Genomic DNA, 21,341 nt, shown 5'->3' on the forward strand with positions numbered 1-21,341 from the left:
CTTCGCAGATTCCATGTCCACGATAGTGACGAGTAAACAGCCAGGTATAATCGACAACGCGACGCAGTTTTTGGTGACCGGTGGTCCAAGCAGTTCCGATAGTCAAGAGTCGCCTGTCCAGCAATCCAGCGAGAGCATCGACGTGTCCTGCAAAGTCGGGAACGGTTTGCTGTACGGAAACGCGAGGCTGCAAGAAGCTTGGGAACCGGAAGGCAAAGTGTCGCCAGACACGCCTTGGCGATACGTTCCTACGTCCATGAATTCTCTGAATATCGAACCTCTGAACTCCAGATACGCCGACAACTCTGAGAACGTGCAGAGCGTCTTACAGATCATAAACAAGGGCCAGGGTATCGAGATGGCGGGCGGTCAGATTTACCAAACAAACACGAAGAAGTATTTCATGAATCACACTTTGGAGCCGTTCCAGCAATATTCGAATAAAAGCAACTTGATGAAGACACCGTTGACCCCTAGACTGGAACGAGAACTGTTGCAACAGAAATTGGAGAGAAAAGCAGCCGCGATAGAACGCGAGATGAGGCTACAGAAAAGTTTGTCCGAGGAGTGCGAGGATCTGGGCGTGGACGAACCGAGTACCAGCGACCTATTCCCCGAGGCGGATCTATTGTTCGACACGAATCACTCGCCGTCGTTCGATCACTCTTCCCAGGACGCGTCCTGCAGTCAGCCGCTAGGCATGAAATCGTACGGCGGTTCCTATTTCCGGTCTCTGGATTCGTCGAGCGGTAGCAGGGATGCCAGTCCCATAGCAGACTTCAAGGTGAACGAGCGCAGAAAAATCACGAGCCAACGTACAAGGTCCTCGAAGGATTCGACCAAGAGGTCGAAGAGAGAAAAGGTGGAGGAATTGCACCTGGAGAATCCGGCGAAGCATTTGCGATTAACCCTGGACAATTCGAGCCAAGACGAGGCATCGAACAGTAATTCCGATATTTCGAGGCTCTCGCCGACGAACTTGGGATCGTTGGAGAACGACTCCTTGAAGGATACCGGTCGAACGAAGATCGCGTCGAGGAACGGCTCGAAGGAGGGCTCGCCGAGCAGTGTATCCAGCATTCCATCCAACATGAAACTAGACATCGACCTGGACTCGGAATCGCTACCACCTACCATCAACGTGAACAACGTGTCGGCCGCGAGCTCGGGCGACGAAAGTTTGACGCTGCTCAGCGGCAATACTGCCGACGTTACCATACCCTCGCCTCTGTCGCCGATCGCCGGTCCCATGCTATCCACGCACAAATATACTTACACCAACAAGAAGCGGATAGCATCGAAGGTGACGAGAATGGATTACCTGTCGTGGGAGAGTCCGATGTCCGAGAGGATGAGATCGAGCAGCGACGAGGAGGACTCTAGCATAAGCGAATCGATCGGCAGTCAACCGGAGGAGAACGCTCTGAGCAACGGCCTCGACGACGCCGTGCAGAGCCTGAAATCTCTGTCGAGCGAGCGACGTTGCAGTTATCTAAAAAAAAAAGACAAATTGCAGGTGAATACGAGGGTGGTGTTGAATCGAGGCGATCACAAGACCGGTAGCCTCTCGAAACGCATCAAGGCCAGCGAGTCGATCCAAGATTCGGTGATGGTGTCCAGCGACAAGGCCTCCGAGCCATCGGACGACGAGGCGAGCAATATCGCGTTGGTCGAGCCCGACTGTCGTGCCAGACGATCGAGCTTGCGCGGCCACGTTAAAAAGGGTTGCGCGTGCTGCAACGGTTCGCCGGAAAGACCGAAGAAGAAGTCCGTCAAGTCGGATCATTCGAGGCTAAAGAAACGACTATCCGCGAAACAGACCGGAAAGAAAAGGTAGTCTTAGCGTTCGAAGGCTCGACGGAGCATCGCGTGTTGTTCTATCGTAATGGTACACGCGTCCCTGGGGCGCGCGATCCAATCCGGTCCAGCGACGGAGGAGGAGAAGGAACTTTCGGACGAAGGAACGTATCCTCGTGGCCTCTGCGTCGACGGACGAAGCTAGAATCGAACCTGGTGGAAGCGGATGATGCGTCGAAGGAACCCTGGGAATTGGCGCGGAAAGTTCGCTCGGGGTCGTAACGACGATCCATAGAAATAACAAGCTTCTTGTACATATGTATCGGCAAATGCCGGAGCTGTTGGCGAGAGAAACTTTAATGGCATACCCGTGACTCGGTGTGCCTATACCCTGCATAGGCAAACGATTGTTAATCGCGAAACAAATTTTTCCGTAAATATAAATTGAACATTGACGATTCGTTTCGCTAGCGTGAGAGAGATGAACGAACGATTCATTTGGCGAATTCTCGACGAGAATAGATCATCCTTTTACCACTAGATGTTACTATGATACGTAGATGTAAGGTGCAGATTATAATGAATGGCAGACTTAGATTAAATCGTTAAGAATATTAGAGACGCAATCTAGTCAAGAGATAAGGTTTCGTGACGAGAATTAGGCATACTAGAGAAAGAGTGAGAGAAAAAGGACGAGAGAGTGTGAATGAGAAACGATAAAAATAAAATAGAATGTATATCTGGTTGTTGATAGACCCCTCGCAGAGCCTGAATTTATAATTCTGTCTACTGTATCTATCATAAACGATACTATTCCACGTTCTAACGGTGTGGTCAGACTGAGTAGACAAAAATAGTCTATAGATCTGGTTCGGCAAATTAACGTAGTAAGACACGCATTGAACTTTTGCCTTTCCGCGTAACGCTTCTCGATAACATAGTACCCTAACTTTATAATAGGGACGATCCTTGTAAATTGTAGCGTCATACCTTGAATCGGAGGTGTCAGTGAAGAATTAAACGGACGATCAATAGAAGCGAAAACAGGGCGATGAAATTAAAGGATATTGAGAAGGAAGGAGAACATAGAGAAAACGAGGAGGTATATATAAATATATTATTAAAGTCAACTTTTCTGTCGTACGGGCCAACCATACCTTGTCACGGTGCATGTAAAAAAAAGTACCCAAAAAACTGTACATTACGTAGATAATTCATTAAAAGTATAATATTATATCGCTGCACTTTAGTACAAAATCGCTTCACCTTGTTTCAGAATGACAGGTTTATATCATCTTTCGGTGTGCTGTCGTGACGCGTGAGAATGCCTGCAATTTACTATAAATTATAAACAAACGAAACAAACAAAAAAAAAAAAAAATGAAGAAAAAGAAACACTTGTAAAGGTTGTGCGATTAAGCTATGAAAAAACACTTGATGAACTTGCGTACATTTCTTTCGCGCCTCGGTCGCGGAGTGATTTATTCGAAATTTCTCGCGTGTAAATGGCTAGAGTTCGTTAGTCGACGCGCGTGTTATACTATATTATCTCCGACGCAGAAGCTAAGAGTTAAGAATATTGAAAAGTAATGTTCCTGTGAATTGTCTCCTTTCGTAATATGAACCAAAGTGACTCCGTTTAAAGGAAAAACAAACTACGCGAAAGAACGAAAAAAAAAAGAAAAAAAAAAATGAGGGCAGGTGGAGAAGAGAGAAAAAAAGTAATGGAGAGATGCATTAAATTGTACTGTCTTTCTTGTAATCGGATGTAAATTGTATTAGTTCAATTGCTTCACTTTGAACGTATTAATGTAAGGTAGATATCTTCATTTTCGTTTTTTCCACTCTGTCGACGACGATTAGTAAAACTCTACCTCGTGCACATGTCGATCATCTTTCTCGTAGTTCTCGTCATGTTTATCAGCAATTTCTACAACGCGTATTAGTCAAAGAGATCGCCCCCGCTGTTGCTCGAACGATTCGCGATTAATACATTTTCATCTGGAGCTGCTAACAGGGTGTAGTGCGGAGGCTGACATAGACAATCCGTAATCGGTGTTACGAAAATTCGAGCCTTAAAAATACTAGTGGTTGCATTGACGCTAACGCGTGTATATTTCCCTTATCGTTTCTCGTTGCACCAATGATCGACGCAAAAATGAAATTTCTCCGTAGCCATGATCCCTTGATCCTTTCGGTACGGGTGGCCGTACTCGCCATTCAGGTATTATCATATCCATACCGAAAGAGTTAAACGTAGACTTGAAAATGTCTAGTTGCCCATCCCACCGAATTCGCTTATTTTCACAGTTTCGTTTTCTCTTTTCATTCCGTGTTCGCGTAACGGCGTCTTTGTAAATAACGTGTACCCAAGAAAAAAAAAAAAACTTCCTCGAGTCCCACTTTTCACAAAGTTTTTTCAACGAACCGCCTCGAATCGTTTCGAAACTAGATCCGACGAGTTTTCAGCAGCACGCGAATCGACGAGAAAGAAACCGAGTTATAGCTATTGTCTAAAATTAAGCTCTTATCTTCCTGTACATTTAAACTGAGGTAAGGAGAGAAAACGGAACCGAAGAAGGGGGGGGGGGAAATAAAAAAAGAAGAAAACAAATGAATCGGACGCTTCGCATGTAAACTATTATACGGACAAAGGGACAGACAGACGAAACAGACAGAGACGTTTAGAAGAAAATGCATCTGTGTGTAGATGTAAATTTTGGAAAAGCGTCGCACCAAGATAATAATACGTATTTTTTGATGGGGTGGACAAGAAAACGTTATATGTAGCTTATACGTTAGAGCAAAGCAAGTGAGCGCAAGAGGCAGAGAGAGAGAGAGAGAGAGAGAGAGTGTGTGAGGGAGAAAATGTTGACGAGTATGTATATTCGGTTGTCGGTGATAGCCTGGCCGTTTTTGCCACCTTTAGTCGTACCAACCGCATTTATAATAGAGGGGTAACTGTAGTCTTCTTAAAAAAAAAAAAAAAAACAACTCGTGTGTGGACTTAATTAAGAAGAAACGATGAAAACCTAGAAGAAACGCTTAAGGACAAGCAAAGTTTTCCATGGCCGAGAGCTTTTCAGGTACTTAAAAAAAAAAAAAAAAATAATGAAAAGAGGGGGAAAAACGAACAAAAGGGAGAGTGGGAGAGATATAGACAGAGTCAGAAGAAAAACAAAATGGCGAAGAGTTTACACTGGCCGTTAAAATTAAGAGTTTTTGTATCGTATCGTATCGTTTGTTAAGACTACTGTTTTTTCTCACTCGAAAGATCCCTTAACTACCAGTATTCGAGAGGACGATGTTGCCGCTGCACCACTTCGATATCCGCGAAACGAGCAATGCGAGAACATTGATGTAGTCGAGAGAGGATAAAATTATGGGAAAATAAAAAGAAAACGTGAAACACGAGGGTATAAAAAAAAAAGAAAATAATAAAAAACGATGCTCGAGAATGGAAGATGGGGAAAGAGAGATAGAGGGAGCGAGAGAAAAATACGTTTTGAACGAAACGGCCGTGCACTGCAAAACGTACATTGATTAAGGATATGTATTGTCGTTTAGCACAAATCAGTTGAAGATCGAGAGATTAAATAAACTTAGGAGAACGATGAAGGAGGGGAAGCCGGATAAACCGAGGACGGAGTTGTTAAAGAAAGAAAGAAAAAAGAAATATAATAAACACCGGTACAGTCATGTCCGAAGAAAAGGACAAAAACGAACATCCGAATGATCCGCTTCTCTGTATATACGTTTAAACGAATACAGTATAAAGAAAATACACACACATACACACACACACACGCATGATCGAAGGGAACATTTCTTTTCTAGACGAATACCGTTATACATATGCACTGTAATTAAAATATAAAGCGTTTAATGATACATATTTTCGAGATACGCAACCAGTCGGAAGATGTTTCTTCGGTGAATGGCCGCGCGGTTCGATCCAACGCATCATGCATACGTTTAACGTGGAATCGATGTTTTACATGTAAATACACGCACCGCCGGCATTTGTATGTAAATATTTGACGATCGTTAAGCGAAGAAAAAAAAAGTCGCGCATAAAACTGCAACCTTCGTAGTTCTCTTCGTATTAATCTTTTGTGATCCCGATGACCGTTGCAGGCCTGTTTATTTAAAAAAAAAAAAGTAAAAAAAGAAAGAAAAATAATTCGTTCTGGCTAACGCACATCACGAACCGAAATTATAGCGAATTTGGACTGTTAAGACCGTTCTACTGCGAACCATCGGATGCAAAGAATCAACCACGTAGCACGACTTTAACAATTAAAACGTTCAAAATTGAAATACTTTAGGAAGAAATTGCTCCGTCATAGTATCACGTTTTTATCGATGCCGTTAACGATAGATTCGTTTAATTCGATCATTGGAAATTTGTTCGTTAGACGAGTATATTAATTTGCGATTAACGTTAAATTATTGATCCCTGAATATACAAACTTATCCATTGTATTCCCGTTTCGATGATCCAGTTGAATTTTCAACGATCGTGATTCGAATCGTAAAAAGAAGCGAAAATCCGTTACTCGGGTTTATGGGTATTGGATGTTCAAATACTCGAATGCACGAATGTACGTTACGAGTGGATTCGAAAATCGAATGTATCCAACAGGAGATTTTCGAATTACCATTTTAATCGATTTCATGCAATAAAAAGGTGTTTCAGAAATATTTTTTTCAATCGACCTTTTTTTAATAACTCTTTTCATGCGAATACAATGCACTTCTTGATTTCCAATGGAAGGCCAATTGTTCAATTTTTTTTTTTATTTTTTTTTTTTGAACGATCGCAAAACAGTACGCGTAACAAGAATGAAACTGATTCTTCGATAATTGTATATTCGAATGTCTGAATACTAATAACCCTAGAGAACGTACAAGAAATAAGAAAACCCTAACAGAAAAAAAAAAAGTATTAATTCCATTCACAGTTGCAAGAAGCTGTTATCGAGTAGTTATGCGTATCGAATTATGCGAGGGAAAGAGATACATGAAAAATTAACACGAATTAACGGAAATAATCGCTCGATCTCGTTGATTTTTATCGATGGCGAGGGAAATGACGAAGAAATGCTCCGTGGATATGACTGTACAGCGTATTAACTTGTCCGGAGGTACATATATCGAGAATCCTTTTTCAAATCGAAGTATTAAGGATTGCATATTGTACATAAACAAGACATATTTTCTATATAAGGGACGTCGCTCGGTAAGGCCGATGGCTCGAAAAAATATTGCAATATTATGATAATTCTTTTAAGCGGTAGGATAGCCTTTAATCGTTTTATGTAATGTAATGATAGAAGAGGGTCTGGCAGAATAAAAGTGAAAGTTCTGTATTTAAACGTGTTCTCCAAATGTATATTTATTCATTTATTTGACTTTACCATTTTTTTTATGAACCTAAGGCTAGTCGAAAGGTAAGAAAATTTTTGTCTAAATTATAAAAGTCAGTAACGAATTAAAGCATTATATCAAGAACACAGTTTGATCTGCGTGTACAAATGCACTTGTGTCTTTCGCGTATGCGTCCAAAGGATATCATCGAAGTTTATTTTTCAAACGTGATCCAATGTATCAGCATCTGTGCTTTCACCTTCTTTTTGTTGGCTTTCCACTTCCTAGAACGAAGAATGTCGAAAGTCATGAGTACGACAACGATGAGTCCGCGTTAACGGAAATAAAATTAAATTACTTACTCGCTGAATGATATCGAGAAACGCGGAACTTTTGTTCCTTTGAAAAAATTCACTTATTTCTTGTGGAATACAACAATAATTTGAAGATTTTGGTTGTATACCGATCTCCTCGCCGATAAATCGAAATTCCGGCGTGTCGTTTATTTTATTTTGTAATTCCTCGTACGTAAACAGAGTTCCTTTGGTAGCAGACTCGTCCAAAGGACCAAAATCAACTATCATCGCTTCATTTTTCTTGTAGCGCACAACATCGAACGAATCTATAATATACAAATTTTAGCATTAATTAAAGCCTTACAACTTAATACAAAGTGCAAATTTATTTGCTTACAATTCTTCAATAGAAACCTGTCTTTAATACGTTCCATAAACAAGCTTTTGATATCTGTTTGTATATTATATTTCTCTGATTCATTGTAGCTGTGGTACTGTGATATATCTCGTTGACTAATCGCTATATACAATTACAATAATAATAATCCGATTGGCTGAATAAATTACAAGGTAAGTATAAAATTATATATTACCTATAAGTTCATTTTCAATAACAAAGCATCGAAATTCGGTACAAGGATTGATATCCTGCCATTTCTTCAATATAAGACAAGCTTTTAAAGGGATTCCACGATTCTCATAGTTTCTAACATTATTCAAATCGTGCATAATTCTATCTGAACTCTTTAGTAATAAATATATCTCTTCTAGTGTTTTACATTTGAGAGTTTTTGTAGGCACGACCCAAGTTGCATCCTAAAAGTAAATGAACATGAAAAAAATAAGTACCATATAACAGAAATTAAAGAGTTTGCATACCGAAGGTGAACTCCAATTGCCTTTAATAAAAACTGCACCATAATCATCTATAATGTCTTGAATCTTTTGACTGAATTCTGGAAACGTTGGTTGAGGTTCAAGCGGATTCTGAAAACAATGTTTCTCATTGGCTTTATGTATAACAATAACAAAACTCTAAACACATATTACATGAAATTTACCTCTTCGTTCACTACTGGAGAACCATCAGTCCATTCTGCATTTTCTAATACATCGTTTGTTGCTTCGACGGGTAATACAAACGCATCATGTTGTAAATACTCCAGTACTTCGTTAGGAATATGAAGAATCGAAGCCTCCAAAGAATTTTTACGGAATTGTGGATACCACGATAAAAAGGAACATTCAGATTTCAAACCACTGACCATATTAATGCCTAAATCGAACCGAATTGTTTGTTACGAACAAATTAAATCAATGTTGACAGACCGGGCACTAGGCACTAGGTGCACCAGAAACTCCTCATTTAAGCTCGTAGAGTTTCAGAGAGTCGACAATAACAAATTCACGCACGCCTTTTTCCTTGATTCTCCGAAATTATCTGAAATAAACACGTATGCAATTCAAATCGTCTCGAAGGAGTCGAGAGAGAATACTAATGCGAGCCATCCCTTTTCGCTCTCTAACCATAATAAAAAAAAATAATTAAAAATGTTGTTCACGAAAATACACGTTTAAGACACCCTGATCATATTTTAACTATTGAAATAAAGAAATTCTGGTTATTATTCCTACATATGAGCGTACATACGTAAATACCTCATCTTCATTTTACAATTTAATATTTTGTTAAAAAGTGCATAAAGATAGTATCGCCATCTAATATCAGAGATTCGTACTGCTAAAATCGTGGCAGGAACACATGTATGGGGGGTATATGGAGTACAGGTCCCCTCTCGCCCCCCACGAATTGGTGCAGTCGTATAGTATCGCCATCTAATAACAGGATTTGAACTAAAAAAATCGTGCCAGGATCACAGAATGTGTAAGGAGGTATCCGGAGTACAGGTTCCCCCACTCCTCCTATTCCTGATACACACTACCTTGATTATTCATTAATAACTCCTTTCCTGGGATTAAAATATGAACTTTTAGAATCGAAGAATGTAGTATAGACTCTTGGCAATATTCAAGGATAGTTTTTAGAATCATTCCGCCAGTAATTAAGACGTTATTAACGAATATCGGAAGTCGGATCATTTACGGCTGTATCACTGTCTGCTTTAATCGATGAATTATCAACTTTTCAACGATAGCACACATACTTTGGCTATTAGAGAACCAAGTAGACATCCCTGGCAACGTTCAAGGATCGATTTTGCAACGCTCCATGCTCTAATTAATTAGTTATTAGCGATAAATCCCTAAGGTGTCGCGTGAAAAGGTTAGAAACAGTGTGCCGACTTCCGATATTCGTTAATAACTATTTAACGAGGAATGGCACGATTCTAAAAAGTATCCTTGAATCTTGCCAAGGATCTATACTATATTCTTCGATTCTAAAAGTTCATATTTTAATCTCAGGAAAGGAGTTATTAGTAAATTAAGGAGCAGTAATTAATTGCAAGCCGAGAAACACATAGTACACTGTTGTCGCCACTGGTGGCGCCACAGTAGAAATCAATACTTTCAATGAACCACTGCTCCTTAATTTAATAATTACGCCTTCCCTGGAAACAAATTATGAACTTTTAGAGTTTAAGAATATAGTATAGACCCTTGGCAAGATTCAAGGATACCTGTTCTAACCATGACATGCGTTATTAAATAGTTATTAATCGATATCGGAAGTCGGAACACTGTTTCTAACCTTTTCACGTGACACCTTAGGTATCTATCGCTAATAACTAATTAATTAGAGCATGGAGCGTTGCAAAATCGATCCTTGAACGTTGCCAGGGATGTCTACTTGGTTCTCTAATAGCCAAAGTATGTGTGCTATTGTTGAAAAGTTGATAATTCATCGATTAAAGCAGACAGTGATACAGCCGTAAATGATCCGACTTCCGATATTCGTTAATAACGTCTTAATTACTGGCGGAACGGTTCTAAAAACTATCCTTGAATCTTGCCAAGGGTTTATACTACATTCTTAAATTCTAAAAGTTCATGTTTTAATCCCAGGATAAGAGTAATTAGCGAATAATCAAGGTACTGCGTATTAGGAGTAGGAGGAGTGGGGGAACCTGTACTCCGGATACCTCCTTACACATTCTGTGATCCTGGCACGATTTTAGCAGTACGAATCCCTGATATTAGATGGCGCCACGTATTTTCTGAATTTTTACCTCCGCTAGACTGACGTAGATGACGTTTCATCTCGATTAAAATTATTATTTTAATACAAAAAAATGATACGATTGATGTAAAAATGAACACTCAAAAATAAACTTTACTTTGATTCTAACGAACATTCGTACGATAGTTTCTAAAATGAAAAATAAAGTCCAGTTATATCAAGTTGTTCTACAATCTACAAACTAGAATCTAAAATGGCAACTTTACGAGGAAGATGATCGCGTCGTTATTCAATATCTCCGTTCGCGTTTGTTGTACGTCTTTCGAGAGATATTTATTGTAATGTTTGTTTAATGCATACATTTCTTTTGCCTGGTGGTATTCTATTAGAATCGATGAATTAAATTGTGAAATTAACTATCGCACTGTGAAAGAAGTATGTAATTCTGATAGTTAACCTTTTAACGACTCTAACCGAGTTTATATTGCCTATAACTTAGAACGATTAAAAAATGATAAAGGGTATCTTATAAAAAAAAGGTGTGCTAATTGAAACGAATCAAAGGGATGTCATACATTGTGCTATGTATCAGCTACCAAATGCAGCAATGTCAATGTTTTTAACCGTGTGAAATAGGTCTCGATTATATAAACATTTCAATTGAAATACGTATAGTGAAAAAAATCATTATATTTCGCTAATAATATGGGTAAGCAAATAAAGAATATATATATATTAAAATCTTGGGTTCATTGTAGTAATCGATAGAAGCTTAATCATAGTTTGTAACTATAAATGAATTTCTATTTTAAGTGATGGCAGGGAATGAAAGTACCTCTGGATCTTTGACAGAAGATTCAATGTCTACAAGATTGCAATGGCTTCGTCAACGTCGGGAAGCATTACAAGAAAAGTTAACTCAAAAAAATAACGAACTTAAGAACTTGTGTGTCGAAGAAGCAGAATTGACTGGTATTCTGCCACCAGAGATCCCATTAGAAGCTGGAGAAAGTCCACCAATATTTAGGAGAAGAGTCGGGACAGCATTTACATACCCACAGAATTTAATTAACAAACTAAAAACAAATGAAGTTGTATGTTTCATAATTATATGTAGGGTGGAGTGAAATTTGTGGCGTGATTCTCCAAATGGAACGTTATTTATTTATTTTTTAATAAAAAATTTCGTCATTGTTGACCAAGGAATCGATGCACCGCAAATTCCACAGCACCTTGTACATTATGAACTCATTCAATTAGATATATTCTGTACTAAAATGCGACAAATATTTCGTTCTTTGTGTAGGAGGAATCTGCCTTAGAATTAGAACGACAAGTTCAAATTGGTATAGTGGAAGCTGCTTTAGGAATCATAAATGATCCTACAGAGAGCAAGGCAGTACGTCGTAAACACAGATTAGTTTATCAACAAAGTCAGCGCAGACTTCAAGAATTAGAAGCACGGTTAAATTTTATACGACAAAGCCGCAGTAAAACGCATCACTCGACGCCAGTCCAACACTCTACAGTTTATAATAATCAGCCGCATTTATACACAAATGTAAAACATAGAACAAAGAAACCTCGGCCACCCTTGAATGGCACAGGTACTGCAATTATTTACATTTGACAACAAACATTTATAATATTTAAATATTCTTTTAAATATACATTTCTTCGTAGCAAATGACGCAAATCAAAAAGTCACAAGAAGCTTGCTTCAGGAGGGTGGAATAAGCTTAAGTCCATTAGGATCAGAGGATAAGTGTAATATGTATCCTAGCCACGGATACGATGAACAGTCGTTAATACCCAATTCTTGTAATCACAATCATGTCGGTGCTTATTGTCCCACGATATCTGAACAGCGACAAAATATCAAACTAATAGACCACGATCATAACGATAACCAAAATATTTATATATTACCTGACCAATATCGTACGCGAACATATTCTCACGGAAGCGGTGGTTCGCGTAGTCAGAATCACTATCAAGAGAACGAGCGAATTTATCGTCCTCTACCAAATACATATACCGAGGAAGAACGACAAATACGATGTCGTCAACTTCAGCAACAACAGCTCGAAGAGCAGACTCATAATTATCAACAATATACCGAGTACAAACACTTGGATAATGATGTTCAACGAAGATCTGGCCTGGACTATTATGAAAGAGATTTTCGTACGCTACATTATATGCACATACCTGAATTCCCAATTTATCATAAAAATAACTCTCAATCGCAATCTTTGCTAAGACGGGATCGTGATTTCGGCGGAAGTAAAAATTTACGATACGCGGATTCACCAAGTGAAACGCAATTACCATCGGGTTATTGGATGCGACACGAAGATGAAATTGTCTGGTGTACGGATGATCAATCCGTTTCGGATAGATTTGGTAGCTTGGATCGAAGGAAGCGTAATGCAGTGCAACATACTGTTAGTATAGGCACTGATATACAACCGCGATATCGTACAGTATCCATAGGATGCAATAAAAATTCTCCCTGTGTCGCGCCTCATCAAAATGCTTCCGTCCATTTGCTTCCCTTGTCCGAACAATCATCGACGAACAATAAAATGTTACTTCGTACGCAATCGTTGGGCAGCGTGGAAAAATGGCATTCGAATCATCTGCACGAACTGCACGATAGCAAAGACACAACAGACAACGTTAGCCGCAAAGGAAGAGAGAAAGAATGGTACGAAACTTCTTTGGATTCAGGCGCAAGTCCTGGATTAGACCTTGGTTTGGTAACGTCGCATAAAAATATTCATTATCAATCTACTCTTCCCACATGCTCCAAAACATCGAATGTTATCAATGGCGAAAATGGGAAAAATAATTATATTCCTCCGATGAATCATCGTAAGACTGACGTAATGACGACCGAAACTGAACAACATTTACAACCGTTGTTGTCAACTCGATATGAACAGACACGAAAAAAGGTGCTTGAAATTCCAGCGGAATCGAAGTCGTCTCAAGAAACAAACGAAGAGACAATTAGATTAGGATCATCCCAGAATTGCACAATCGTTCAGGCTGGAAAATATCAACCGTATAGAGAGGTCACAAAACCTTTCGAGATGTCGGACTTTTATAAATACTCTACCAAATTTCGTAAGAGAAACGAAACAAGTGGGCAAAATATTTCAAACGAAGCACAGGATGATTCTCGAGGGGCGCATTGCACTGGAACAAACGCGGATCTACACGGGGAGTCCGATCCTTTGAATACTTTACATAATGGATCGGTTGCTAGTTCGGTTCAAAAAAGAATTTATCAGCCTGTTCAACGAATGACGTGTCAGCCGTACCTCGCGTCATTAAGATAATTATTTATCTCTACATGGATTATAGAGAATCTAAGGGGTTGACACAAAATAGATAAGATAGGCTGGACCTGTCGGAAGAAAAATATTCGCAATCTGTTTTCTCGTTATAACAGGTTGAAATACGATATTGTATTGACTGGAATAATTTCTGCTATGACGTAGAAATTTCATTCAAAGAAATTTTATAGCTAAAAATATTCTGAAACGATTACAAGCGCTTTACATCCTTGTGCTTCTTTGTTTAATTATGAGATAGTTAATCCAATATTATCAACGATGTACTTGTGGTCGTGATAAAAGATATAACATCTTTTCGAAATTTGACCCAGTAGCATTCCAAATTGTTTTGAAAATCGACTTCATTCATATTGAGACCTGAGTAGTGCCTTATTTTATTGAAAAATTGTTATCAAAATTATACAAGGAGAGATTCTAGATAAGACATAGAATCGCTTAACTTAGATGAGTAGAAACATTTAAAAAAGTAATCAAATGGTTTAAAAACGAACTCGGAGAGTTGTAGATATATGTTATACTGCGTACGTAATTCATGATCGCAAACTATCAAAAGACTGTTTCGATTCACGACATAAAGTATGAGTAAATATTTTTATAATTGACTTTATAATACATTTACTATACGCGTTAGACTTCTTTCGGAAGTTGAAATTATATTTAAAGCAAAAAAATAAGACTGGTAAAATAGTAAGTACCAGAAAATAAAAGATATATCAATTAGTATCATCGATACAGAATGATTCTGTGAATTATATATTTCAATATATCATTATGTATTCATAGAGATATGTGACCGTTTTTTTTTTTCCTTTAAATAAGAGTACTGCACAATGTTTATATTAAGATATAAGTATATGTAAAACTTCGTTAATTTTGAGTGCCTTCGATTCGAACGCTTTGCGATGCTTTGGTTAAAAATATTTTGTATTTATTTAGATGAAATCTATATACGTTTTGAATATATTAATGTAATGAAATTGTATTTATTGCATTTTTCTTAAAATATTTTCCTCATTTCTATTTCAAGTTTAACATTTGTACAAATGTAAATTTGTTTTCGAAGTTAAAAGTATTATAAACTCACTGATCGCAGCTTAGCAAATTTTATATCTTTGTACAAAATAAAATGAGCCACTTTTTTATATGAAAGGATACTCATAAGAAAAGATAAATTTAGGAATGCCTCTGTCCATAGACTTCTTACAGTCTACTCTTTTATTAATCTACTTCCAATAACAAAAATATATATCATCGTAAGAAATGAAATTGAAGCCAATATACGTATCACTTAGTTTTATCATTGAGCTTTACTAATATACAAATTAATGACTATAAATGTACTACTCAACGCTCGAACAAGAGAATGATCGTCGCGATGCTTTCAAAAAATTATATCTATTCCGATCATAATCACAAATTTTAATAATTATTACTTTTTTCAAACATGCTTTACATTGTTCATGTACCTTTGTCGTGAAAGACAACAAAGTATTGAAAATAATGCCATTAAAGATTCGTACGTGCGAGACGAATTATAGAAACTGTAACAGCGTTATAAATTTTCTATACTTAGTAATGATTCTAATTACGCAGAGCACACGGATTCTTGGCAATGATTTCGCATTCTCACAATAGTATAGCGAAATTATACTGTTACACTTAATTTATAATCATCTTAACTCATAATTTTCTAATTTAACACTGAGATTGAAAGACACATTACATTGGGTAGTAACCCGTCACAAAAATCATCGCTGCCGCTATAAACAGCATTTAGAATTAAGCTCGTAATTTACGCAAAGCTTTTCAAAATTATATTTATTAATTAATTACACTGAAAAGTCCTCAATTAGTAAATATCTTACTTCAATTAAAAATAAAGGTTTCACGCAAGATTCTTACAGGCTCGGTCACGTATTTTAAGAGATTCGTGAGATCTTTTAGTAGATGTCAACTTCTTATATATCGTACTCAATTCTACATTTAAACAGTGACAACAACTAATGCAAAGGTATTAACTTTGCTGTGCACTAGACATTGTAAATAAAGCGTTGATCTTTGTGACGAGAAACTGATAAAACGTTCTTAATTCTAGTGTCTTTTCTTACAATAACGGACACCCATTTATATTAACATCACCCTAATTTGAGGGCAAGTTTAAAATCTGAAAGACACGTGTGTATCGACGAATCAGATAAGTCAAAAATTATATTTTTTCCAATTAGCACATTTATACATAACGAATCATAAAAATAAGAACAATATTTCTCTATATAATGCCACTTTTCCTTTGTTTGCTAAAAGATATACATATTAAAAAAATATAATAAAAACAATATAACGCAACAAGAGTTAAACTTTTTTTTAATTATATAATAACTTGAATCTTATCTAAAAGATTCGTCGATACAATAGGAAGTAAAAGTCAAGGTCAATTACACCTAAAATGCATGTTCTAAATCTAGTACCGCTCAAGCAATTGGATCTCAAAAGTTTATGACTCATGCAATCACTCGCAATTATACACCGTATTGCTTAATATAAAAATTCTAATTCTATACATTTGTATAGTACACTCGCAACTACATATTCACGCATCTTGTTTCATGAACGAATATTTTCAACCCCTTTACAACTAAAATAAATTATCGTTGAAAACTTGCAATCAGACTCCTTGGCACTCGAGATGTCTACTTCTTTTTTTATGCTGCACTAATTAAAAAATACGTCTTTAAAAATAAGTAAAATTTAAAAATGATGTAATACCCAGTGTTGACAAATATATAGTTTCCTCATTATTTTTATTGTTAACGTGTGAACATATAAAATTCTGTCTCAACTTTTTTCAATTAATAATGAAATAATATGTATGTAGTACTTTGCTTTAATAATTTTTATGTAACTGTGGCAAAACATCTAAATGATTAACATCCTCGGCTGTCAACGATAGAATAAAAATCCAAAATAGACATTTACCGTGCGCACAATAATATACAGAATATTTTGAACATTTTTATAAATAGCGTTAGCAATAACAATAAACTGAATCAAAACAGCTCTCTACAAAATTAACAGTATAGACATCCTACAAAAAATATAAAGAACTTATGTACGGTATCGTGGAAAGTTTGTCTGATAAAATATCGAATAACTTATATTGACAAACAATATAAGTATACTATTTATGAAAGGCAACACTGAGAGTAGACTCCTAAAAAGAAAAATGTTTCTTATCACTATGAACAACAGATCAAATTTATACGCGTAAAACACTTTGAAACGACTTTATAATTTAATACTTGTTAAAGGCAATTCTTTAATACCTTAGAAAACCATTCTTGTCAAATAGTTCTATCGAAAAGTTTAATACCACATTCGTTGGCTATTATTTCTATTTATTAAACAAAATGTTTCATAACAGAAATAAAATTTTATATTTGAAACAAAATTACCTCAATTCGGTAATAAAATTAATTATTTGTCTTTAACAACTGAATCGTCGATTCCGAAAAGGTAGTAGTCGAAAGTGTCTGAATATAATGAATAATAAAATAAAAAGACAAAATGATAAAAATCACATACTGCTTTAAAGTTCACCTATCATTTGTAACGTAATTTTTATTTGTTACTTCTTTTTAAATCTGTAATCTGTTAGTGCATATCCGCCAAAAATCGTTTCCTTTTGTTATATTTAGCGTAACACACACAACCAAATTTTCATACTATCACACGGACATACTTATTATACGATACATTCGATTTGCGCATTTATCACGAATATCTTAAAACTATTAATTAAAGACTAACACTATACAGTTGAATAATTTAAGGAAATTTTTTAAATGTTCACAGAGCTGTAACAGGAGGTAGGACGAAACTCGTTAACTGTATCTTCGATATGAATTACTGATAATCAAATACATTAACACCCTGATTATTACAAATAACAATTTACTATTTCTTGCAACATATAAATCAAACACTGTTTCCCATGAATTCTTTTTTATTTGCCAAGTCAAGTAACAAGTAAATATAATAAAAATCAGACTTGGTTTTTTCTTTACCTGCAGAATAAGTACCTAATCAAGATTAAAATTTATTCTAAAAAAAAAAAACTAAAATTACGTTGTAAGGAAAATGACAACACTTTTCCATTTTATTCAACAAGTTCTTAATCAAGCATTAAGTTTAGTGCCAAAGATTAATGAAGATAATAACGATATGTATAAAATTAATTCCATTTAAAAACTTGTACAATAATAGTAAACTTATTCTGCTCAGAGAAATAAAGAACATTCATTTTAGTATTGAATCTAACATCGCCGAACAAAATTGTTTATTACTCATTTGTCTTGTTAAAAAAAGAATTGTAGGACTGTGAATAAATGAAATTTGTATGTTGGCAAAAGAGTATTGTAAATATTTTGATATATGTTCTATTCATTGAATTAATTTGGACCACTGATGTAAGATTTGATGCATACTTCTTATGATTGAATATTAGTTGTAAGAATATTGGTCAAGATACACGAAAAAAGGTGATTACAAAGTGACAGTGTAGTATTAAAAATCTTGTCATTATTGTACATGCGACTGTAATCTTCTCATTATTACTGCTATTTTCTATTTACCAACCTGATGTCATTTACACATTTTTCATGTAAACATCACCAAGCAAAGCACACAACGTAGCCAGGACACCTTTGAACCATAACCATTCAAACAATTCATAAACTACTTGTCTATTCAGCCACTGAAACCACGCATAAGTGGTGGATGAGATAGATAATACAGATAACAGCAACAGCAGTAATGATTACTGAATTAATACAATTAATCATAAGAAAGTTCAAATTCAGACCAATCAGACTCTTCCGAATCCGAATAGAAGGGAATATCGTTATAATCATCGTACGTATAACTCTCATTTCTCTCGTCAATGTAATTCCACAAGATCATTCGCTGTAAAAGAATTTTTATACTGGTTATGTAATTACATTAAAGGTACAACATCAATATTTAATAATAAAGAAACACGGCAAAACTACAACTCACAATAAATAAATTTTAAACCCACCTGAAAAATACCAATATCCGAATCAGCATTGCGTCGTTGACGAACAGGTGGACCAACATCTGTTTTAGTACCATCAGGCAGTGCATGTAGGTAAAAGCACTTATTGCCAAAAGGACATTTACCACGTCCGTTATTGAAATATTTACAATCTTTAGTGCTGTAATAAATAAACAATATAATGTAACTAAACACTATATTTATATTTATATTTATTTCTTCCTACCTTAATGCACATTTGTAGTTTATTATTAATTTTTCTTTCTCTTCTTTTGTGTCTACCCAATACATACTTGGACATACAAAGTCAGAACTGACACGGCATTCTGGACAAGCTCTAATAATTTTATTGTCAAATTGTTTAGCTTTTCTCCATTTTCTAATACAACTTAGACAAAAGCAATGATTGCAATTTGGTAAAATACCGAATCTCTGTTCTCCAGAAGACTTTTCCATTACTATCTCAAAACATATTCCACAAGACTTTTCTCTGCTACGTTGAATAGCAAAAGAAAGTTCCATGTCTACTTCGTGCTGTTTGACACATGCCTAAAAAAGAGACATAAATGATAAAATATTGATTCATAATGATGTAAATGATCAATGTAATATTTATAATTACATTTGTATGTTTTTTTCGAAGTTCTTCATTATGTGGATGAAGTGTAGCACGATTGCACAATTCACAAATATCTCCATGTAAATATGTACAATTACGTTTTTTACAAAATCCTGTTGTTACTGCATATAGACATAAAGGTTCTAAAGATGGACTGGATGCCTGACCAGATGGACTTAAAGCTTGAGCATAAGATATTGGCAGCGAAGAGCTTGTAGATATTCCTGAAGCAGTAGATGCTTCATTTGCTGTGGATGAACTGGCAATGGATAAAGGTACAAATTCAGCTGCCTTTACCCATTCTTCAGCTACATGGGTATTTTCTTTACTAGAAGCATATACATATGTTTTAATACATCATACTTTTGATTATCTTAATTATTATATATGTATATATCACATATTTTTATATACCATATTACAATGTATTATGTGATATGCAAATGGTATTATGACTTAATTCTTGCTGAACTACAATGTCACCTGACGACAACATACACATTTTTTATTGTTGTCAAAGTTGAAGTACTTGAAGCATGTTGCTCAGGTGAAGAACTATCTATTGAATCTGCATTCACCGAATTATTATCAGCAGTTTCAGTAATATGACGAAAATGGCACTGACTTCCAAATTTACAAATCCCATGCTTAAAAAAGCGACAAACTGTGTTAACAGGTGGGACAGGTGAAGATATTACTGTTTCATTGGTACTTCCATCATTTCTTAATCCTTGACTGTGGCGATACCTGCAATTATTTCCTTCGCGGCACATACCATTTTTGAAATAACTACAAACAAAGGAATAAACTTGTAAGAAGAATAATCATTAACATTAAATTAGAAATTTATCAACTATTTGCGCTAGAATAGATCCACAGATGCATGTACATATAGTTCACATATAAATCTAAATTTCTGTTCAATCAACAGAGTTAATAAGCAGAATAAAAATTTATTAAAACAGAAATACATGCGATCCAAGATGTATCGATATTTGAACTGTGTATTTCGTTGACATGTTACAAAATATCATTCTATGGAGAAACATGCGTTTCATCTTTTTGCCAATCTCGCGTTGTCACCGAAACACATTGGAAAACGACAACAGGACAGTTTCTTACCGGCAAACGACGTTTCGTGTCCAATTGTCGGCCATTTTCTAAAGCTTCCACTGTTACAATGATCGACAACGCGTCCTCAAAGGGTCGCGTACACTTCTTTTTCGTTACAGCAGAATGGAACGCGCGCAAATTTATCGAAATAAACGTGCACACGAAACGTATCACCTACGATCTACCTAACAAATATCTTTGCACAGGATCTTTCAAAAATTGTAAAAAAAACACCTCTTACACACTAACTTCCTCCCTTCTTCCCTTTTTTTCTTCCACACTTTCGTCGTCGCTATACACTTTTCCTATTGTGCAAATCTTTTCAACCGTATATGCGTATTCTCCGTTTTTAATTCCTACCGATAAATATTTCACGCTTACTATATAACTCGTCAATTTTACGCACGAGAACACACATATACGTCACGATTAAACTAACAACAGAGGCAAATTCACATTTAACCAACACACACGATCGAGGACATGCGCTCAAAACTTTTAACCGTTTAAAAGCAATTTTACAAGCCCAACGAATTCGACCACAAATCTCATCCCACCAATCTAGAGC

The 21,341-nt window shown here is 36.1% G+C and overlaps 4 protein-coding genes across 11 annotated transcripts in view; 2 read left to right on the top strand and 2 right to left on the bottom strand.

The window, feature by feature from the left end:
* LOC143341400 (uncharacterized) overlaps positions 1–6,499 on the top strand; it is a 56,779-nt gene extending 50,280 nt beyond the window's left edge. For all 5 annotated transcript variants that reach the window (XM_076764301.1, XM_076764304.1, XM_076764300.1 and 2 more), the window contains one exon: positions 9–6,499. In XM_076764301.1, the coding sequence (XP_076620416.1) occupies positions 9–1,837 (1,829 nt within the window). In that variant the 3' untranslated portion in view covers positions 1,838–6,499. The remainder of the gene's footprint in view (positions 1–8) is intronic.
* Positions 6,500–7,034: 535 nt separating this feature from the next.
* LOC143341402 (translation initiation factor eIF2 assembly protein) lies at positions 7,035–9,194 on the bottom strand. Of its 3 annotated transcripts, none has more exons than XM_076764306.1 (7): positions 9,123–9,194; positions 8,525–8,904; positions 8,343–8,450; positions 8,057–8,279; positions 7,861–7,983; positions 7,530–7,789; positions 7,035–7,451 (listed from the first exon to the last, which is right to left on the bottom strand). In XM_076764306.1, the coding sequence occupies exons 2-7, from the start codon at positions 8,729–8,731 to the stop codon at positions 7,389–7,391; spliced, it is 984 nt and encodes a 327-aa protein (XP_076620421.1). In that variant the 5' UTR covers positions 8,732–8,904; positions 9,123–9,194; the 3' UTR covers positions 7,035–7,388. The 3 variants fall into 3 exon arrangements, with proteins under 3 accessions (XP_076620421.1, XP_076620422.1, XP_076620420.1); XM_076764307.1 differs by having other exon boundaries at positions 9,115–9,181; XM_076764305.1 differs by having other exon boundaries at positions 8,991–9,151.
* Positions 9,195–10,682: 1,488 nt separating this feature from the next.
* Sstn (stepping stone) lies at positions 10,683–14,949 on the top strand. The gene is made up of 4 exons (XM_076763326.1): positions 10,683–11,311; positions 11,416–11,696; positions 11,909–12,209; positions 12,286–14,949. The coding sequence occupies exons 1-4, from the start codon at positions 11,308–11,310 to the stop codon at positions 13,947–13,949; spliced, it is 2,250 nt and encodes a 749-aa protein (XP_076619441.1). The 5' UTR covers positions 10,683–11,307; the 3' UTR covers positions 13,950–14,949.
* A 190-nt stretch (positions 14,950–15,139) lies between these two features.
* On the bottom strand, positions 15,140–21,254 carry LOC143340921 (putative E3 ubiquitin-protein ligase makorin-1). Of its 2 annotated transcripts, none has more exons than XM_076763328.1 (6): positions 20,783–21,254; positions 20,159–20,407; positions 19,664–19,988; positions 19,268–19,590; positions 19,045–19,201; positions 15,140–18,929 (listed from the first exon to the last, which is right to left on the bottom strand). In XM_076763328.1, the coding sequence occupies exons 1-6, from the start codon at positions 20,815–20,817 to the stop codon at positions 18,801–18,803; spliced, it is 1,218 nt and encodes a 405-aa protein (XP_076619443.1). In that variant the 5' UTR covers positions 20,818–21,254; the 3' UTR covers positions 15,140–18,800. The 2 variants fall into 2 exon arrangements, with proteins under 2 accessions (XP_076619443.1, XP_076619442.1); XM_076763327.1 differs by having other exon boundaries at positions 20,159–20,449; positions 20,783–21,251.
* Positions 21,255–21,341: the final 87 nt, after the last annotated feature.

This window comes from Colletes latitarsis, chromosome 4 (assembly GCF_051014445.1).
Source record: "Colletes latitarsis isolate SP2378_abdomen chromosome 4, iyColLati1, whole genome shotgun sequence".
NCBI lineage: Eukaryota > Metazoa > Arthropoda > Insecta > Hymenoptera > Colletidae > Colletes > Colletes latitarsis.